The following is a 23,026-nucleotide window of genomic DNA, read 5'->3' as shown; positions in this document are numbered from 1 at the left end:
ACACCTTATTTGTAAATCGTATTTCTATTTATACTTCAATGCAACCAACACCCCTACCTCTTTAAACTATATTTATTATAACCTTAGCTAATATAGTTCCAACAGCACCCCCCCCCCCCACACACACACTCTCAATGTGCAATATCACTGATCACACTGCACCTCTCAATGCACCTACTAGTTAGATGGCATGTATGTGTATGTATATAAATGTAAGCGTGTATGTGGAAATATATGTGTGTATGTATGTACGGATGCATATATGTATGTATGTGCGTGTATGTATAACTTCTACATATCTTTCTTGCGTAAATGTAAATTTTTTCTGTTATTGTGTAAATACTTACGCTATTGTGTACTTCACACACATGGAGAAATGCCAAACTGCCTTTCATTGTTCTTGTAACAGTGACAATAAAAAGCTATTCTATTCTAAAAACACATCTGCATCCCACTAAATCATTTAGTTTGTCACTCCAACTGACTGGGGGTTAGTATTAGTTCAGTTTCACTCTGACCATCAGGCTTCTCCTCCTTGTCTGTTTCGATGATGCCATTGCTCATTAATGTTAATTTTTGTGATCGTTTGTTGGCCTTCACTTTGAATACGTCCCACCTCTCAGAAATCAATCCTCTGTTGAAGAGCAGTGATGACAGGTAGGAGAACAACAAAGTAACAAAGATAGCGGATAACATGCAGATAGTCTTGACCGGAGAGCGCTGGACATAAATGCCATGTTCAAGAGTGCAACCTGGGAAGTGAAGGACAACAGGTAACCCTATGGATGGTTCACCACTGAGCAATCTCAGCAACACTCCAACTAGCAAGCCCATGATAGAGCCATAACCATTGGAGATGTTAAAAAAGAGGACGCAGACTAGTTGAGGGAACATGATGGTGTAGGTTATGTCTGAGCCCAGGATCCAAAAAACCATGATGCTGTTGTTTAGGAAGGTGAGCGATGTGCCAGCCACGCCCACCAGGACCACAGTGACACGGATCACCCACTGGAGCTCCCTGTCTGATGCCTGCAAAAAAACCCCAAAATAAAATAAAATCTGGAAACTGAACCAGAAAAGACATAACCACAACTCGAATCTTCTCCTTTCAGGTCTCTTACTGTGGTCCTTAGGATGCTCTTATATATGTTGGATGAGAAGATGGAGGCGGCAGATAATAGTGCAGAGTCTGTTGAGGACATCACAGCAGCAGCTACAGCTCCAATACCAATGATGGAGATGTAGTTTGGAGTGAGGTACTGCAGAGCAATTGGCAGAACCTGACCAGCGTCTCCTCGCTTGAAGGGGGATGGGGAGCCATATAAGGTCATGTTCCAATCTGGCATAAAAACATAAAAAGTACAAATAAATGAAAATATATTTTAACAATTTTATTAAATATATTTCTCTGTTGTTGTACCTGTTGATGCTGCGACTGCTCCAATCAACACAGATGGGATTCCAAGTACAAAAATAAGTGGAGCTGCAATAAAGCAGGTGATCCTGGCTGTATTTGATGAGGAGGCTGACAGAGTCCTCTGGTGGAAGTCCTGATATCCAAGGTTACCTAAAGCCTTAAACAAATGACAGTGTGACAGTTAGCCGTTCATTTTGTTAGTTAGTCATTTATTAGGGTAATGTTGTTTTAGTTTATAATCTCTCAACTTTAGTTGTATCTCTAATTATGTGTATTTTATTAGCACTCAGCAAATGACAAACTGTTTATTTCATCTTGAGTTAACTTGTGTGCTTTAGGTTTATAATGTTCACATGGAGTACACATTATAGGTTGAAACATTTGCTCATTTGTTTCTCGTCAGACTAATTGTTTATGTCTATTTGGAGTTTCAGTGCTTGTTCGGAGGTCCCTTGAATGTAAATGAACATTTCTAGTATTAATTATAGTTTTAGTATTAATAATCATTAAATTCAATGAAAACTATGTCCTTTACCCCCCCCTCATTACATCATTAGGCTTACATCATGCAAACAATTTCATACCCATGAAGGCCTAATGCTGAATGACTGAATATTGTTGAATGTAACTTGATCGAGTTCACTTGTTAACCACAATTTCTCCACTCATGTTTTCTAAGATGAATATCGTGGTCCACATTGATATCCTTAGTTTTTTCTGGTTTTAAAGGGAGACCCTGTTCTTTATTTTGTTTATGAACCTCATTGATCCATCTCTGACCTGGATCCATTTATAGGCGAGTCACTGCTTGGTTTGAGTTTTGATAACTTTGTAAATTACTTAAATAATCACTTTAAAGCAGATTGAACAGCAACCGTGTGTGTGCTAATAAAGAATGCTGCAAAGCATGTTAATGTCATTCACATAGTTTATTTTGGATGATTGTTTGTACTTAGTGACCTTTATTTTAAAAACATTTAGATATTTTAATACCCATCAAGAGACTAGTGCTAGAAATCTGTCTTGGTCTCTGCAACTGCTAATGTTTTTCTGTGTTTGTTGCTTTTACAAATTCAGTCCTAAATAAAAATAAATGCAGGCCTTACCAATAATAAGAAATTATCAATCCATCTCCATAGCCTTTCTTTATCTACAGAACCAATCCAGGGGGCTTGGTAGGTAAAGTTGAAAGCAGTCTTAGTAATGTCCATAGAGTGGGGGTTCATTAAGGTGAAGGGGACACAGAGCCACTGCAGAACAGAAGAAGATCCAATGACATAAAGACTAAGTTACAATGTTCACAATCACATTAGATTTGCCTATATTAAAACCCTGTTCCCAAAAAGTTTGGGATGCAAAATGTAAAAACACTGTAAAATTGTAATACAAATACAATGCAATATATTGGAAACCATTCCAATCCTGTATTATAAGCAGTAAGTTGAAACTGTTGTGGTTAGGAGTCTCTTCTGCGAACTGTTTATGGCCCAGACGGGCATTGTTAACGCTGTGTATTTTTTGACATTGGGATAAATCAAAGCTGCTGAGGAAAAGGTGCATAATCACAGCACACATGCTCCAGAAGGTAAAGAACCATTTATCATAAAGATTAACCTTTCAACCTCAGATTAAAATCTACTGTTTTTCAAAAAATATAGGCTGATTTAGAATTTAATGGCTACAACACGCTTAAAAAAAAAAAAAAAAAAAAGGGGTGGGACGAGGGCAACTACAGTTAAGGGAGAAATGTATAATTAGGGAAACGGCTCAAATAATTGCCAGTTTCATCATCTTTAGTACATAATGTGCATGAAGATTCAGACAATCTGGAGAATCTAGAGGAGCCAGAAAACAAACGATTAAAGACCTTCAGGCCCTCAAGTCTGAAAACGGTGTCCAGTGAGCACCATCAGTCACAGATCAAAACTCACAAAGACAAAACTGATGTTTAATATAATTTAAGGGGATAGAAAGAAAACCTCTCCTGTGGTGCATAAATAAAAGTTTGATATATATTTTTTTCAAAGCCACAGATCTTGTATTTCTCATGGCCAAGGAGCAGAGGGAACATCCAACTTGCTATAAACACAATCTGATGAGTTTGGAGACATTAATGCATATATTACTTTTTTTTTTTTTAAAAGTGAAGTGCCATCAAATTAAAAAACAAAACAAAAAAACCATAAAAACAACAACAACTAAGTTTTCATGTATTTTCAAATCCATACAGGCTTTATTAAAGTATTTACATTAATTGTGCTCTTTTATTTATATTAAACACAGTTTCCCTATATTTTATTAAGGAGGGATGTGGTTTCCCATGCAAGTGAACTCACCATACTGAAGAAAATGAGTGTTAGCTGTATTATGTCTGTGTAGGCTACAGAGTAGAGACCTCCCATTAATGTGTATATGATGGCTACAGCAGCAGAGATCCAAATGGAAACAGCGTAGGATAAATCCAGGACCACGCTTATTGTTGCTCCTATAAAAGTAACACAGTAAATGATACAGAATCACATGCATCAGAATTACCTTCATTCAGTTTAGGAAAATGAGTTCAGTCACTTTAGGATGACACCAACAGCATGTGTCAGTATGACTTACAGTAATACTATCATACTAGTTTGTTGTATAGGTGTTTTGCATGCAGTTAAAACTATTATAGCAGCCAAACTTAAAACACTTGTCTCTATCCTGGAAATTATTCAGTTGCAGGTCTTATTACTAGAGAAGGAAAACAAAAGTTATGTGGGTATCACTCACCTAAGCCGATAAGAGTTCCTGTCACCCAGATTAGATCAGAAATTAACAGAGCCACGGACAGAGCTCCACTTATTGACTTTCCATACTTGATCTGGAATGGGTCCATCATTGTCACATATTTTCTTTCTCTCATTGGTTTGGCAAAGAAAAGTCCACCTTAACGACAGGTAGAACACATTTCTTCACATCCACTACTGAAAATCAGTGGACTTCCTCTTTAAGATTCATTCATAGTCTTATGCGAATCACATTTTACGCCAATTTGCACAGATGTGTCCCCACTTCCTTATAAGACATGCTTGGCCTGTATTTTTCAAAGCCTAATTTAGAAAAGGTAGGTTTTTAGATTTTTCCTTATGATTTTGCACAGCTTCCTCTAGAGGCATAAAAAGTGTTTGTGAAAATTTGTGGCGTTCCTATGTAAAACACATTTAAAGTAATCATATAGAAATCATATTTTTCCACACAGATATACGCCTTTGTCTTATAAAACACATCATTCCTGATTTAGACATTAAAAGTAATATCTAGAAATAAAAACCTTGCTTTGAAAAAGGTCGTTTTTGTAGATGTTACTTAATAGTTCAGATGAATATGATATTTGTAGGCGTAACCAAGTATGTGACAAGGAAATCATAATGATTAAAGTCTGTAGTGTAGTACCTTACGCACACATGAGCCGCTTTCGTCAGAAAATGGGAAATCATGTGCAAATGCAGAAATTATACAGGTAATGGTGTTATTATTAAAACTCTTACCAACAATAAAAGACAGGGCTGCTGTTAATGGCATGACTGCCCAGGCCAGCCCCATAGTTGGTGTGTACACTGCTTCTGTCAGACCAACGATAAAGCCCCCGCCAACAAAAGTAGCTGCAGAGAGCACAGCACAAACACACAGAGGAATTACACCGTGACCTTCAGGCTCAGGTAAAGAGGCTTCTAAATTAATATTGCCTACTGATAAGCAGTTAATTGATGGTGTGAACACTTTTGCACATGAGATGAAGTTTTAAAAACATCTGTTTTCTCTTTTAACTGTGTCTTAGTGTAACTCAAAATGTAGGAATTCAATTGCACAAAAAAAAAAATTGACTTAAGCAAGGAATATTAATTAAAAAAAAAAAAAAAACAACAAAAAAACCCCCGACTTAAGCTTAATGGTTCCACTTCACTGTAATATGTAATAAATTAGGCACAACAACACATTTTTTAAAATAACCGTATTAAGAAAGGTTTGTTGTCTTTTACATACGAACAGGCTAGCCCCTTTATCTTAATAGCTGCACATGTTTTTGTTGAAAGAATGTCAAACGGGGGACTCCCTGTTAAAGAGAGATAGGTTGTTGTTCACCAGCTACTTTACTAACTATTTACTTTGGTGGAGTTAGAAGAGAATTTAACTTGTTCTATTACAAAAGCTGCACTGTGATGAGCTCATGCAACAACATACTCATTTTGTGCTTCACAATGTTCTTACACAGTTTCACTCAATGAAAGTGGCTACAATAACAGCCAAATATCTACAAACATGCACTCTCACCGGTCATTGTGAAGACTCCTACTACCATACTGATCCCTCTGTTTCCCAGCAAAGTGACCTCTGTCCGGGCTGCTTGGCTGCTTTTCTGCACCCGTTTGGACTTCATCGAGGCCCACAGACCAGTGCCCAGCACCATCAGGTAGAAGACCACCATTACCACCAGCCCTGGGATGTTCAGAGCCATTGTGTGCTGCCTTGATGACTGGCAAAACGTGGATCCACTGATGAAAATAAATAAATAAATAAATAAATAAATAATACAAATAAGACTAATAAGTTGTTTTTCAAATGCAAAATGTTTAGTTCAATCCTAACATTTCCTACAAACTGTGCTTCCAACTATGAACTATCAGTTGTAATGTGATACAGGTGGGGCAGTCAAGGGCAGTCTGGGGTGCTACTGTTTGATTAGATTTTAGTAAATGTTTGACAGTTTCTCAACTCCTGGAATAGCTCTTGATTGGGGTTGGAATTTTCCTTCACAATGTAAGGTTTGTTTTTAAGACTTTTGCCTCTTGGTTGAATTACTCAGCTATAGTTTAGTTTTATATTGGCATGTCTCCAAAACTGTGTGCAGAAAACCAAGGCTGGAAATGGAAAAAAGAAACTAATTATACTTACAACCCTATAAACTGATATCTGTAGATGAATAAGCTGTCAGGACAGTCACAACCAATGTAGCAGAATTCTAAATACTAGACCATATGTTAGTTACATTTATTTTTACTGTTTACTAGTTATTAAGTTAGTGAAAGCGGTTAAAAATGTATTCAGTCAGTACAGAATCATCTTCTATCCTAAAATATCATCAAGAAAGCAGAATTAATTCAAATCAAGAAATAGGATCAGTTAGAGAGACAGAGGAGTCTGCATATAAGAAAAGATTAAAGCTCCTTTCTGAAGATCAGAAATCTCTATTTTTGCACTAGGATGTCAAAAACCTGTGGCTACTTGGTTAAAGACGGAGTGTGATTGAGATCAGGGGGTTCCATTAAATCTTCTTATATTTTCACTAGTTTTTCAATGATTGATACTCGAAACGATTGGAAAGTTAAGGACATTTATTCGTTTATTTGTGATTTTGGGAGTGCTATTTAGGTGACAGTTTATGGCAGGTAAAAGAAAACCTTCATCAGAACTTGTTAGAGTGAATTGTTAAATCATTCATGTCATTTTATGCTTGCCAACTCTGATGAAAGGAATTCCACTGTCCTTCCCCCCCCAGATTCTCGAGGTTGTGGGTGGGGGGGCTGTAATGTTTTATTGCAGATACATCCTATCTGGAAGATCTGCTTCTTGTGATGTTGCTCCTGCTTTTATGACCCCTTTGGTCAGCAGGAGGTATATCTCTCTCACACACACACACACACACACTAGAACCATGTGGGCGTTGCTTTGCTGTGATGTGTTTTGTGTGAACTGTCTCTCAATAAAAGGCAGCGAGAGGAGGCCGTCATCGGGGTCATTTCCATGGTGGACACACACGAGGCCTCCCTTGCGCAAATAATCGATTGATCGACTGTCTTGTTTTCTTCATGATGAATAAGTCTCTAGAATTAGCGGGGCTTGTGGAAACACAGACCCAATAGAACTGTTCACATCTTCTAATTATTTGTCTTGTGAACTTGAAAACGGTGTCACATAGTTTATTATTCAGATTCAGTCCAACTTTATCAATCCCAAAAAAAGGGAAATTTGTTTGCAGCTTACCCACACAACATACTCCCACAGTCAAACTCACACAACCACCACAAACACTGTTGTGACATGCAACAGTGTTTGTGGTGGTTGTGTGAGTTTGACTGAAAAATCCTCACATAGGAAACCGGTTTCCTATCCTCACATAGGAAACTCTCAGTAAGAGAGCTAAGGGCTGTAAGGTGGCCTTGACAAAAATGATTTTGACGTAGCCTGCCTGTAGCAATTTGGGTGCATTTTTTCTTTCAACTCTGTTAACCTTAAAAGATTCACTCACCTATCACATTAGAGCCTGCTCACAGTAACAGCTAGAACAAAAATAACACAATTTGCATTTATTAATAAAAGGAGTCATTAAGAGGTACATCTTTGAACAAAGTTCACAGCTCTAAAATCTTGTTTTATTTCAGAGGAAGTTTTAACAGTGTAAAGTCTGCCTGTTTGATTTCCCTCTCTTTATCACACCATCATAGAGGCAACAAAAAAAGAAAACAGAGTGAACACCGCATAATTTACAAAAAGCCTTGGCAACTGAAAAACACCTAACTGATCTAGAGTACTGGTTAGGTGGGAAGTAGTTATTTCATAAGGATATATCTAATTATTCTCCAACATTGCGTTCAAGGAAAAGCACTGGGAACAGTAAACATGTAAAGCATTACCTTCACCTTGTTACAAAAACTTGTTACAAACTGTCATGAAAGCTATTAAAAATAATTTTATAAAATCCATATAAAGGCATTTTGGCATAATATAGATGTGATAATGCAGCAGTAAAACCTGATCTGAGTGACCTTTCTGTGTAGATTAAAAAGTGATACAGTGACAATTATTTGTAAACTTTTACACTTTTACTTTGTTTTAAATCTTAGTCACCAGTAAGTGCCAAACTAAAACACACGCTTGCTTTATCAGACCAGCTTAGTTGATTTACAGTCAACAGCTGCAGCAAATATAGACAGAAGCTTTTGCTAACTGTGATAGGTTTAAGCAATGAAAATCAAAGTCAAACACTAATTACCTGCTTAGCTGGTGGCAGTGTGGGTATTCTGGTACCTTTCTGAATCCTTTCCAGGACTGCGTTCCTATCGTCTCTGCCTGACTGTTTTGTTTTCTGTTTGTCTCATAACCAGTCTAAGCCTCCTTGTGGCACAGGGGGCTGAGCCTATTGTAGATAAGACACAAAAAAATCTACGGCTGGACAGGTTTTCTCATTCCTCACAGACCTCAAAGGAACCAGCAATTTACGATCATTTCCAGGCAGAAAAAAGTGCCTGTTTAGGAATAGAGGAAATAATTAGATTTAATAAATGAGACAGATAAAGGTTTTACTGAATTTCAACTTTTAGCTAATGGATTTGTGGCTGAAGGAGTATTTAGAGTCTTGACTTCTGCAAAAGTTGCGATGCAATCTAAAATATAGACATTGTTACAGTGCAATCAAAATCCTGTGCTTTAGCAAAAAACATAAAAGAGCAGCACTCATTCTTCAGAATGTCACATGATTTCAAAATCATGTAATTCGCTCAGAATTTTTAATTCATCAGTGAAGAAGTCTATTTAATAAGAGTATAAATATGATTACTTTACATACTGTATCTATGATAACCCGTTTGTGGACACGGTAACCCTTGTTATATCTACAGATTACAGACTCCCTATTCACTTAATGTTTATGTATAAATATTATAAATATGTAAAAATATTGTTTTGAAATAAGAACAGTTATGACCTTGTTCCCGCTTTTTCACGAACTGCTTGTCTAGGCTACATGTGTGACTAACGTCAACTGGCACTATAAACTAAAGATAAAATACACATAAACAAAAAGTTCTCTTGTCAGCATATTTGGTGTCAGAATTTATTTAGACCCATGATGTACAATAAATCTTCCAAACTTACAACTTTTTAGCTGACCCTAATATTTTATACTCTTTCAAAAGCCAGTTTGAGGGTCAGAGTTGGAGTTAAGTCTATGTCAGGGGCATTTATTGGGCAGGGTTCAACATAAAAACTTGCCTGATGGCTCAAAGCCTGAGTGGTAAAGTACACTGGGTATGTTGATTTGGCTGTGATGATATTTTTGTTATCAGATTATTCACTTGTGATGCCAACATGCTGAAATAAACAGTCACTATTTTTTTTTTTAAAGTCAGCATTACTGTGATAAAATATTTTAATTTCACATACTAATGAATTACAGTAGTCCAGCCTAGAAGTAATAAATTCATTAACTAGTTTTGAGACAGGATGTTTCTAATTTTAGAAATAATTAAACACATTTTTTAAATTATACAAAATAAAGGAGATACCCTGGTCAAAAAAATGACTCCAAGATTCCACTCTCCATTTACATGAACAAATTAGAGTCTAATAGATAAATATGATTCAACCCACTGCAGCACAGTACATTTATTATTTTACTATTCTTACAGCATGCTATAATCTGTTATAAAATGTTGTGATCAACAGTATTGAACATTGCACTGAGCAAGCTAACGTTTAATTAATTTTTGGCTCAACAGAGCTCTGACTCTTTGTCAGCCTGGATAAAGTACTGAAAAGAAACCTGGGGTTGTTCTTGTTTTCTTCAACCAGGACTTTTTGCAAGGGCAGCAAACTCTTTTTCCAGGCTAAATGAAGCTCTAACTTAATGAGATGCCATTTCCTCTCAAGCTTACGTTTTATCTGCTTTAAGGCGCAGGTTTGCCAGGCACAGTTATACCAGGGAGTCAAGCAAAGATTTCAGGCTTTTTTCAGGGGAGCCACTGTATCCAGGTTCGTAAACAGTGCTCTGCATTGTGCTGGCACATGACATCGAAGGAGATAACCGTGGAATTGCATCCAGTTACAGCACTTTCAGGAAGACAACTTGAGCCTTACTCAGGGTGTAAACAGACCTCAGACCAAATAAAACTGGTCAGACCCTAAACTGCCATTGGCACACCTAATAACCTTTGAAAAAACTTGGCTTCTTTCATTGAGAAAGCGCTATATCTGAACCAGATGCACCTAGACCGTGTGGTGGCAGATTTATTTTCTCATCTATTAATCACATATTTAATCATATCACATTAGTTATAGTAATATCACTTTACTATAGTAAGAGCACTCCTGTCACTAGTTTACATGCATGTGGAACGTTAACACAGTGAGGCCATTGTAATGGGAGACATTAAACAGATAGTGGGACTCCTTCTGCGTATCAGGGATGTAAATCCTTAGGTGACGGCCAAGCAGAAAACAAGGTCATAATTCTCTCTGAGGGAGAAGGTATAGCTCCCCCGTGAGAGGGGCCAACGTGTGAGTTTGTGGAATGTTCTTTGTCTGCGTCTCTGTATATAAGATGTAAGGACGGTGGCCACAATTCAGAGATGGTCCTAGTGTTTCACTGGGATGCTCTCTCCACATTGCAATGTGTTTATCAAACCCACTTCAAATCAAGCTCGCTGGGTGTGTTGGAGGTTATTGTTCAATTTTCCACAACAATTTGGCGTTGTCGGGCAGGATTCCTCCGGTGAGTTTTGCTGAATCACGGGCACGCGGTGACTGGCCATCCTGAGGTAAAATTGCCTCAGTCCCACCGTTGTTTTCAAAAAGGGAGAACCGGGGGGTATGCTTCACCGAATCACACATGCAGGAATTTTTAAAAGAACCAAGAGAGGCACTGCAAAGGATCTGCAACGGTGAGCTGTTTTGATTTGGGAGGACTTTTTCTATCGGACCGACGGGGAAATCCTCGCTTCCTTACAGCTGCAATTATTGGGTGCAGGTTCCTAGAAACTCAGTTTGGGTATTCAAGTGGGTATTCTTGTTGCAGTGGTAAGTGCAGGATCAAATCCAGGTTTTGGTTGCATGATTTTCTTTTCTCTTTCAGAAATATGGGAAAGAATACATGCAGTATAAAGTGTGTAGAAACTGAGGAATGCAGTAAAGAGAAGTGTGTGTGTGTATAACCAAGAGTGATGGAAAGAGATGTGTTAAAATGTGGATAGAAGAATAAGAGAGGGAAAGTGTTAATAAGTAGTGATGAAAATGATATTAAATATGTCACACATAAACAGAGAAATGTGAAGGAAAGGCAGGTTTAAGGACATGCTCTGCTGAATCTGCAGCTCCACTACGCACACAGCCATTAAACAAACACACACACACACACACACACACACGAGTTATTTTTTTCTCCTTATCTTTCCTCATGTGGTGCATTTTCCATTGTTATACCTCTCTGACCTGTCTTCCCCATGTGATGTTTTGTGTAATGTATGTATGGTTGGAAGGGTAAGATGGCGCTGGCACGGCTGGCAGCCTTAACCCAATTTCCCTCGGGATAAATAAAGTATTATCAATCAATCAAATGTTAAATGTTACAGGGGGAAAATGTGTATTCAATGTGAAACACATACTGTGTTAAAATCAGTATCACTCCTTTCACAGACTAGGAAGGTTGACCACATGATTTACAGCAACACCTCTGGAATCTGTTGATCCAGGCCCGACCTGCGAGGACACACCACTGGCTAATGGTTGGTTTTTTTTTCCTCTCTAAGGGTTCTGGCATCACACAGGCAGACATGAGTGAAATGAAGCAGGTTGTGTAGTGATTACAGAACATCTTAGTGTGGGGCTCATTATCATATCTTTATTCATTTTAAGGTGTTGAGCTCAAAGTGTGAAAACAAGTGAGTGACATTACTTAAGAAAAGTTACTGGTTACAGTAGTTTTAATTAAACACATGGGATGATCCATGATTTGGGCAAATTATGGTAACAGTAGTGTTTTAATGATTTGGGGGAAATAAACTGCATATGGCGCACTTTTGTAAGTGGTGTTGGATGCCTTATTACTCTTATGACCCTACAGTTGTTTGTAAGTGTGAAGTTTGTATTTACTCACCGATTTTGGTTTCTAGGTAACTGTGGTGTGGATGCAGGCTCCAGGAAGAGCCAAGAGTTAGAGCCCACTTAACATGACATTAATGCTGATTTTATTCTTTAACACAGGGTTACAGGGCTGAAGTGAAATTACTCCGGAGGAGAAGCCCTGATGTTGTCCATGGCTTTTTACTGTGATTTGTGGGATTAACAGTTCATGTACAGGTATTAAACCTCTACAGGGGGGTTAAGTCCATGTTCAGATAAGGCTTTGATGATCTATAAGTAAACTTCACTGAACTGAAAGAAAAATGTGGTTTGATGATGGTTGACATGTTTTCCAAATGGTTAGAAGTTTTTCCTCCTAGTAAAGAGATACAGGTGCAGCAGCCAGAGTATTGCTGGAAGAAATCATCCCAAGGGTGGAATCTCCTGACTGAGACTGGGTGCTGATCAGAAGTCTTCAGAGACCCAGCAAGAAGCAGGGACCATTCATAGCAGAGCTGACAGCCCAGGCAGTGGTTGAGGTCAAAGGTCGTGCGGTTTGGGGCCCTACTAGTCATCATGAGAAGATTCCAGAACCACAGCAATAACCATAAAGCTGCGTTGGAACGAGAGGGTGAGGGGTGAAAAGAGCGCCCTCCTCCAACAAGGGAGTGCCAAGCTCCAACTCAGCGACTGAAGAGTGAGACTCTGTGGCACCTAAGAGGGATCAGCGAATGAATGCAGATAACACCTGCTTAAACAGCCAATCAGTTTCCCTGGAAAGCTTAGTGTGTTTTTAAGTTAAGGTGGTCGTTGGTGTGACGTTAATAATCATTTTATAAATGACATGCATTTACATGACTCTCCGAACATCACAAACTCTGTTAGAGTTCTGAGCATGAGTAAAAGTGATTGGAGTAGTTATAGCATGCAAGTTTTACAGCAACTTGTGCGCATTTTGTAGGGTAGGTAGATTGATTATCTAGCATGTGTAGGAATGTTTAGCTTATTTTAGAGTTTAGGAATGTGTTAGATAGGATATAGAATTGTGAGACAGTGACACTGCCCTGGATATAAATAAAGGCCTGACTGTGTCATGAACTTAGGAGTAGATTTTAGGAGACCCTCCCCCAGTTGAACTGTGAAAGTAAGACAAAGAGGAGTTAATGCTGAGTGGAAATTCCCCAGAGGATACCTGGGTGGGGGTCTCAACATTTGTAACTGGATAACTGTGGTCTGGAAGGGAGATGGACTTTTATGACCGGCAGGGAGTCACGTACATAAAGCACTGTGGGTGTGTGTCTCTAACTGTTACGCACCCACAGTCACTCAAGTGCACTCACACATACATACAGGTACGCACATACATTCACTCACGTGCGCTCACATAGGCATACGGGTACGTGCACACACAGGCACTCATGTGCTCGTGCATACACACAGACAGAGTTTGGAGCACACCATGGGGGTTTTATGATAGGGTCGCCTCTATAAAGCTGGCTGTAACTAACAAAGGGGTGAAGATTTTGCAGAGGGACATCGGCCTCGTCTTCCCTTCTAGAAGTGCATGCTTAAATGAAGATGAATAAAGGTTTTGTGAAATACCTACTGAGTTCCGGTGCCGTCTCTGGAAGTTTCGAGGAATAAAACGAACCGGGGTGAAACTGATTTCGCAACACATGTCAGTTCCTGATGCGTAAGTGCATTAGGCCCTCATTGTCTGAGTAAACATAGTAACAACAGTTGTGAGTTCTTTTGACATGTGTACTCAATTTTGACACATTTGACACCATAAAGATAGGATTTTTGGTTCATCACATTTCATTGAGGGATTTTGATAGACCTCAAACATGCTGGAAGCACCTAAACGAGGAGGTTTAGAGAGTTAAATGTGGTTGTTTTGGTTTCCCCAATCACTGGTGTAGGAACAGTAAAGATAATTGTAAATGCCCTTGAGAAGGTTTACACCTTTTAAACGGGCTGATGGCTCTACAATAGTAAAGAGTACAGTACACTGCATAGACAGAGAGGAAAGAGCTATAATTCTGTTGTAAAATGTAGCTCAGAAGTGTTTGATATATGTTGGCTGTGTGGAAATTCATGGCTACTTTTGGGTTTTACTTTAAAACTCGAGAAGCACTAACATCAGTGTTAGTATATGTTTGTGGTACCTACAGATTCAGACATATTCACTGTCCTTGATGGCAAACATCTGGACAGGGCAAAGCAAATGGCACAAAGGATTGTGTGTGATGTTTGGCGAGGCATGTGTGCCTCAATCCCTAATAACATGGGGGATGAGGGTCTTTTACAGAAACAGTTAATAAATTGGGAGATTTAATTATAAAGTGGGAAGATATATCACACACTGAAAAACTTCCTTATCTTAACAATGGGTTTTTATGAGAGAGCAGCTTGATGTAACTAAGGTTGAAGTTTTCTTTGCAGATAATGATGATCAATATCATCTCATATTGTGTTTTCTTTTATGATATAACTTCCATCCTTCGAACAAAGGGTGGAGACTTAGATGGAGAGAAGATGACCATAAAATGTGAATTTGTTGTTTCCTTCTGACTGAAGATGCACATTGTGAATTCTTTGAGTACACAATGGTGTTGATGTACAAAAAAGAAATTTCCATGTGTTTTTATGCGATACTTAATTATTTTTAATTCTTAATTGTGGTATCACAAAGGGTGGAATGTGGTGACAGATTTCTTTTCTCATCTATTAATCACATATTTAATCATATCACATTAGTTATAGTAATATCACTTTCTCACTTTACTATAGTAAGAGCACTCCTGTCACTAGTTTACATGCATGTGGAACATTATGTGGGATTATAATATTATTTTATGCCATGTTAGACCCCTAATTAAAGTTTGTGAATTATTATGTAGTTTTAGTTTGCATTATTCTCCTGAATTAGAAGAAGGTGGTAACTATTGCATTTGTTAAACTGATTTGCATTACATTAGATTGCTGATTTATTGTGAATGAATGATATTGTTTTATGATGCATTATACTGCTGAGTTATAAGAAATACTGTTCGCAGAAAGTCATCGCCTTATTTGTCTGATTAGAAGAGAATAGAACATAGTGGAGTTTTCTGCCCCATCTCAGCAGGAGCAGATAAACAGGGAGCCAAGGTCATAGCTTAGGCGCTGTGTGAGAGAAAGCATGTGAATGTTTAGGCTTTTATGATAAGGTGGAGGCCACTAGAGGCTATAAGAGTTTGATCAATGCTCCACCATTTTGAGATCTGATGCTGTCTGCGTACGGTGTCCATCTCCCACGCGTGTGATCATTAAAATCATCGTTTGACTCAACCCGGCCGGACCAGTGTTGTTATTGTGGTTTTTCCTCTTGTATCCATCCCCAATATTTGAATCCGTAACAGTTTGGGGGCACGTCCTGTGGTATTGGGGTGGAAGCTGGAGGTTTGGACGGTCCGAGGTTGTCGAACGGACAGGCACGAGCCAGTGGTCTGACGTGAGTGGGCATAAGCCGGCTTATACAAAGGTAAGGCACTACCTGTTGAATCTATTTCCAAAGTGTGCCAAATTGGACATGATTAAATTAAAGTCTACTCACTGAAGTTACTGGAGAAGGCCTGTTTTGATTTTGATGAAAAAATCTCATGAGTTTAATGCAGTTAGAGGCTGCTAAGTGTTTAATGCAGTTAGAGGCTCAAGTAGTTTGGTAGGGAATTGGTCATTTTGTGAGTTAGAGGCTCCATTGAACACTAAGTTGCACCTGCCTCAGTCATACTCTTGTTTCGAGGAGTTGACTGCTGTTTCAAAGTGTTATAAATTATTATAGGACGGCAGTTAGAGGCTGCTAAGAAGCGCAGTGCTCAGAGGTAACGCTTGCCAAGGTCGGGGACGTCTAGGCCTTGTCCTCTTTGAGGGATAGTCAGTTGGTCACTGTGGAGCTTGGGGCACTCCAGAATAACTAGTGGTTGCACCACTTTACCGTTTGGAACGGTATCTGCGCTTTTTTGGACACTGTTAAATTGAGTTAGGGACTTTAGGGATTAGGCCAGATACAGTTAGAGGCTGATACTGGTTAATTGATCACAAAAAAGTTGGACTTTCTTCGGTTGGACCCGTTAACTTAAATTTGTCAACAACTAAAACTATAACTGAAACTAAGGATTTTCAGAAAATAAAAACTAGACTAAACTAGCAAACAATTGGTAAAAACTAATTACAACTGATATAAAATTGAAAATCTGAAGTCGAAGCTGAATAAAAATACAAACTAATGAAAATTGCAAAACTATTAAAACCCTGGTGCAGAGATTGTCAAATCTGACCAGGAAATGTTATAAAATGGATTGTCGGAACAGTCAGCGTTAAAGTCACCTTTGACAGTCCAGACTAAGATGTCCGACGCCATGTTGGACATCTTCAGGGCGGAAAAGGGTTGGTGTGACCAACGTGTGGTTTGGCTTGTTGTATGTATATTTCGAGATGATATGGCTCTGGATGGACCAGTTACCAGGGCATGGAAGGAGGACAGACTCATTAAATGAGGAGAAGGAATTTTCTGGGATTGGAGATCCTCTGGGTGAGTGGTTGACTAAAAGCATGCATAAAATAAAAGCTATTTTTTGTTATTGATTGGTAATAGATTGATAATTGGCCACATTTACAGCTGTATTGACTTGTTGTGGATGTAGTCTACTTCATGTTTAAGCACTCTAATTAACAGATTGAAAATAGTGACATTAAAGGAAGAATATGCAGCGCCACCCTGTCAGACGCCAGTGACGGTGGGGCTCAGTGATGAATCAGGTGAGCTGCATTCATGGCTGAATCAAAACATAGATTCCCCTGCTATGGTCAGTGAGGGGAAAACAGGGGGAAATAAAAGTAAAAGAGGCATGGATAAACGTTTATGTGTCAAGTTTATAAACGGGATAAAAAGGGGGTGTTTTACTGTTATTTTAGCATCAGCATTATTGTTACATCAGAATCATATAACAAGCATTGCATTGATCATTTATTGAAGCTTTTGACATTACATTAACATTTGTATTACGGTGATTGTTATAACCTCAGGTTAATCTTCTATTTACAGGTGTCTGGATAATCATATGATCTTTCATTGCAGGTGTAACCATGATCATTTTTATACATATTTCAGTTTGTTGCTCATTATAGAGTTGTGCTCAAGTTAATAAGGGTTAAAAGCTACGGTCAACGCGATGTTTGGCTGATCTATGGACTGGAGTGACTTTGGGCATGGAAGGCCGCACGCGCTTACATAATACTGATATCATGCTATTCTTTGTGATCTTTTATTCAGTTATGTCTTTTGCTAACTTTTAAGTAGTGGCAGTTGATTAAACAACATTCATTTAATATTTCATACTTGATTCAGAGCATTACACACAGATCAACTTAACAATCTGCAAAACCTTGTAGCTGCAATGTTGTGTCTCCATAAGGGACAGTTGGCTCCAGGAGATAAGTGGGAGTCAGTGCCTGTCCTCGAGAAGGAGAGCATGTTCCTTTGCTGTGTCAACAAGTTCATATTCAAGTGAAGTTCATATTAATACAGGTTTTGTTTCTTGGCAATTCTGCGGACGCAGGCTCTGGGCGGAGCCAGGAGTTGAACAGATCTAACATGACAATTAAATTGATTTCATTCCCTGGCACAGGATGACAGGACTGGAGCAATGACACTGGATAGGAGAAGGTCTCATACTTTCTAATATATGAGGTCACTAACCTTTTCTTTTAATTTTCTAGCTCCGTTGATTTGACACATGGGAATGTGTCAAAAAAAAGGGGGGGAAGTTGAGTTTTAACATCAAACAAGGATTATATGAACATTTTTATGACTTCATTTGTGTTTTTAATAACTTAGGTATGGTAAAACATAGGCTAGTAATGTCCCAAAAGGTTTCCGGACTTTTTTAGAGAATCAGTGAGAAGCATAAATCATTATTTCCATGTTTAAGCATTAATTATTGAAATGAACTGAATAGCGTTTAGAAGATAAAATGCCTGTGTTCATGAGAAGCTGACTACCACACTGGAGAGGAAACCGTGGGACAGTAGGCGGAAGCAAACATGATTTTTGGGGGGCAAATGTTAGGATTAAAAATGGCTAATTTGTTTTTGATGTCTTTTGTTAAAATTAGTGGTTTTAATAATTTTCAGACACACCTTGCAAATGTGCTTATAATGAGTTGGCACTCGGTCTTTTGAAGGTCATAAGCTTCGTTCGGCGTGATGGTCCGGACTGATAAAGTGTAGGAAATGCCTTGAGTGCAGAGGGCTAAATGCAAACACGCTTACACACACATAGGATATGATTAGAATAAGTCCCTGGGACATTCTGAATATTTTAAACCAATTCTGAATCACCAGAAGATCAGTAGATAACAACATTAGATTATTAGAGCTAGGAAGAGAGGTGTTTTGGTTTTCTGTCTCTTACAGAGAAAGGAACAGACACCAGACGAGGTCACAGATATACGGGGATCCTTCGCAGCAGAGACAGACACGGTGACTGCCGAGACACCAACTGGGTCCAAGTGTCATGGCGTTTGGGCTCCGATTAGTCACCTCAAAAGGATGGATCCCATAAACACAGCAATAACCATGAAGGGGTTGGCGGAAATCCAGGAACACCAGACCAACGAGGTTCGAGAGGCTCTTGGGCAAAGGGGGACACGTTCCTGTTCCTTTTTCTGGGGGATACACAGGACACAGAGGACCCGAGGACACACAGATTGTTGTTTGAAATCGGGGCAGAATAATCCCCTGATCTGTGCAACGACTGAAGGGTTGTCTAACCCCTGAGGTTGAAGAAAGAAGAGCAGAGGATCACCCAACTGGAAGGCACTGGTAGCTGCAGCAATAAAATAAAGGCTAAAAGCTCCTTGGACAGAGGTTCTAGTCTGAGTACGTCTGAAGGGTATAAGGTAGCACCAAAATAATACTGTGGGAGGACTGGGGAGTGTCATCTGTACCTGCTATTGTTGTAATAATAGTTTTTCCTTTCATCTGAACTGCGCAAACACAGAGGTCATCTCAAATATGATTCGCCCAACAGGGGGACAAAGGGCCTCAGGAGTGAGAAGAAATGAACCCGGCCACACTGGATTACAGGGTGTAGGTGAGCTCTTTATTCTAAAGAGCTCATCAGGGGGAGTGTGGGATTATAATATTATTTTATGCCATGTTAGACCCCTAATTAAAGTTTGTGAATTATTATGTAGTTTTAGTTTGCATTATTCTCCTGAATTAGAAGAAGGTGGTAACTATTGCATTTGTTAAACTGATTTGCATTACATTAGACTGCTGATTTATTGTGAATGAATGATATTGTTTTATGATGCATTATACTGCTGAGTTATAAGAAATACTGTTCGCAGAAAGTCATCGCCTTATTTGTCTGATTAGAAGAGAATAGAACATACTGGAGTTTTCTGCCCCATCTCAGCAGGAGCAGATAAACAGGGAGCCAAGGTTGTAGCTTAGGCGCTGTGTGAGAGAAAGCATGTGAATGTTTAGGCTTTTATGATAAGGTGGGGGCCATTAGAGGCTATAAGAGTTTGATCAATGCTCCACCATTTTGAGATCTGATGCTGTCTGGGTACGGTGTCCATCTCCCACGCGTGTGATCATTAAAATCATCATTTGACTCAACCCAGCCGGACCAGTGTTGTTATTGTGGTTTTTCCTCTTGTATCCATCCCCAATATTTGAATCCGTAACAGTTAACACAGTGAGGCCATTGTAATGGGAGACGTTAAACAGATAGTGGGATTCCTTCTGCTTATCAACGTGTAAGAATTTGTGGAATGTTCTTTGTCTGTGTCCCTGTATATAAGATGTAAGGGCGGTGGCCACAATTCAGAGATGGTCCTAGTGTTTCACTGGGGTGCTCTCTACACATTGCGATGTGTTTATTAAACCCACTTCAAATCAAGCTCGCTGGATGTGTTGCAGGTTATTGTTAAATTTTCCACAACCGTTTGTTGCAACAAACGGTCTAGGGCCTTATCAAACAGTCCATGGACTCTCTTAGAAAAAGAAAAAAATATAGGGGGGCAGGGGGCGGGCTATAATCAGATGCTACAAATGTCGAAAAATGCCATTAAAATGACCAGTGATTTTATGATGCAAGAGTTATTTTGAGCACACATTAACTCAGGTGTGCATTGTTATGTTGGCTTGCCCTTTGGCATAGAAGCTTTTGAAAATAAATGATGTAGACAACCCTGTCTCACAGTAAATATAAATGCTTGTTCTGTTGACAAATTTGAACTTTGGTTGTAGTAAAAAAACAAAAAAACAAAACTAAAACCAACCCCCCCCCCCCCCAAACCAAACAAACGTCGAGAGACACACATAGGGTTGCCAACCGTCCCTTAAAATACGGAATCGTCCCGTATTTCGAAACAAAAGTACACGTCCCGTATTGAGCTAATAAGGGACGCACTTTGTCCCGTAATACAGTGAGAATCAAAAGTAGTCTATAACTTTTAATGGAATTAACGGTTTGTTTGAAAACATAATTCCCAGCCCCTCTCCTGCTTTGTGACCAATGAGCTGACAGCACACTTACGAGTATGACAATTCAGATTACCGCTCATCTCATTGGTCAAGGAAAGGTCGCTTACGGAGAAAATACCGGAAGACAACAGATGACCACAACAAGAAGCATGGCCAACAGGGAAACAAACGCCGACACTGCGGTGCAAGTCTCGGACGACAGTACACCTAAAGCTGGGCAAACACTGTGCGATTTTTTCAGTCACGTTATTCAGCTCCTGCTCAAACTGCACGATTGACTCGCAGGGGTTAGAAGTTGGTAGGTCACGATGCAGGGTCTCACACTATACGGCCCGATGCTCTGATGCGACCTGAGTGCGCACACTGTGCCTCCATAAAATGAAGGTTATAACTAGTGATGGGACGTTCTGTATCGAGGCTTCGGAGCGTGTGTCAAGTAATGGAGGGGGCGTTTCCGCGAAGCGCGTATCGAGGCTTGCTTCATTTATGGGAGGAGCTGAAAATGATGACGTCCGAAGCCTCGCTGCCCGGCTGTACCACGTGACTGGTTCATGAAGCGGTTCGAACTTTGCCGCAAATAATCATTTTCCATACTGCCAGCATAAATATACACAGTATACTGCCATCACTACACTATAGGTGTTTTACACACACTCCTTTTGTTGTTGACATTTACAGGCTGTGTGCAAAATGCCACACTCTTCAAATTCATGCCAGCTATTATTTTTACGTCCAGTAGGTGTCCTGCTAGAGCAAATGAAGCTTCATGAAGCTTCGCGTTGGGGTGAACCAATTGGATGAAAAGCTTCAGTGCTTCATGGGGCTTCATCTGCCCATCACTAGTTATAACAGAAAATCTGTCGCGCTCTCTCTCTCCGTCTTTCACTCACACAGACACACCACCACCATCAACTTTGCTAAATTGCTAATGAAAAACATTGATCGGGCAGCTGTGATTGAGCAGCAATGTAAATCCAACTATTTTCACGGTTGTGTGCCTCCATTGCTTGTGTCCAGATCACACGCTGCACAGCCGTGCTGCTCCGTCTTTTACACCAACGTTTACGTGTTTGCGCGCGAGCAGTGTGAGCGGCTGTGGTGACACCCTCACGAGCGATTGATGATCGGGAGCTGGTCGTGAGGTGTTAATCACTTCTCGTTACCCCACGTATACTACACGACGCACGATGAAGGCCAAAATCGGTCCGATCACTCAAAAATCGGCTCAAAATGGGCCTAAAACCGCACAGTGTAAGCCCAGCGTTAGAGCAGCAATGTTTGTTCAGAGAAAGGGAAAAATGGGAAAAGGAAAACACCTGGCTGGAAAAAGTTAATATGGGCATGTGCAGTGAATATCAGCGCTATGTGGCCAGAAGTGTGATAATATAACTTATTTTGTGTAATAAACAACTGTAAGGATAGATGATTACAACAAATTGATGACTAATACATAAAAGTAATACATAGATGAATAATGATGATGAGTTAAGATGCGTAATCATGGGAACAAGCGGGTTTACAAACAGGAGCAGCTGATTAGCATTAAGCCAATTGTACTAAATGCACTAAATGTGCACTGTTACAAGAATGTTTTTCTTTCTATTGTTTTCTATTATTTTAAGTTAAGCAGGACAGAGTTCTTTTAAAGAAAGATTTACTTATATTCTCAAAAGTTAAGCATGACAGGCTTCTGTTTAAGAAGGAGACATGTTTTATTGTGTTAATGTTGTCATTTTGAGCTAAAAAAATAAATGGCTAAATGATCATTTGTTTCACATGTGTTCATATCACAAAGAATACACATCTACTTAAATCAAATTCAAGTCAAATGGTTAAAAAAAATAATTTCACACACAAAAAAAGAGCTAGAAAATTCACCACACTGGGAAGGGTGAAGACAACTGGGCCGCCCGGCCCTGGCCACGAGGTGTCCCTTATTTATTTTTCAGGGAGTTGGCAACCCTAGACACACAATTTCAACACATGGCACATTTTCTAAACTTATTAGTATTTTATGCATCAGATTTTTGCTCATGTTTCATATTCTTTCGTCTATAAGTCACCTTAAGTACAAATGACTCCTCTTACCCGAATATGGTTGTGTAGCGGAACCGAAGTGCGGAGAAGTTTGTTGTAAAATGCGCATTTCGTGTTTTTCACCAGGTGGAGGCAATAACGGTTTCCAGAATCTGTGCGCAG

At 39.3% G+C, this 23,026-nt stretch overlaps 1 protein-coding gene across 1 annotated transcript; it reads right to left on the bottom strand.

Annotated features, from left to right (window-relative positions):
• Positions 1–447: 447 nt before the first annotated feature.
• LOC146638964 (high-affinity choline transporter 1-like) lies at positions 448–22,952 on the bottom strand. Its single transcript, XM_085372017.1, has 9 exons — positions 22,916–22,952; positions 5,726–5,946; positions 4,942–5,055; positions 4,184–4,339; positions 3,754–3,902; positions 2,524–2,667; positions 1,421–1,574; positions 1,122–1,339; positions 448–1,029 (listed from the first exon to the last, which is right to left on the bottom strand). Exons 2-9 carry the CDS (start codon positions 5,907–5,909, stop codon positions 472–474), a joined length of 1,677 nt encoding a protein of 558 aa, XP_085228143.1. The 5' UTR covers positions 5,910–5,946; positions 22,916–22,952; the 3' UTR covers positions 448–471.
• Positions 22,953–23,026: the final 74 nt, after the last annotated feature.

The sequence above is a fragment of the Diplotaxodon limnothrissa genome, linkage group LG2 (genome assembly GCF_057381915.1).
Source record: "Diplotaxodon limnothrissa isolate DT_005_m linkage group LG2, D_limnothrissa_male_GT1.1, whole genome shotgun sequence".
In the NCBI taxonomy this organism is placed as follows: Eukaryota; Metazoa; Chordata; class Actinopteri; order Cichliformes; family Cichlidae; genus Diplotaxodon; species Diplotaxodon limnothrissa.
Note: the sequence above shows the minus strand (reverse complement) of the source record. Positions and strands in the feature narration are given on the sequence as shown.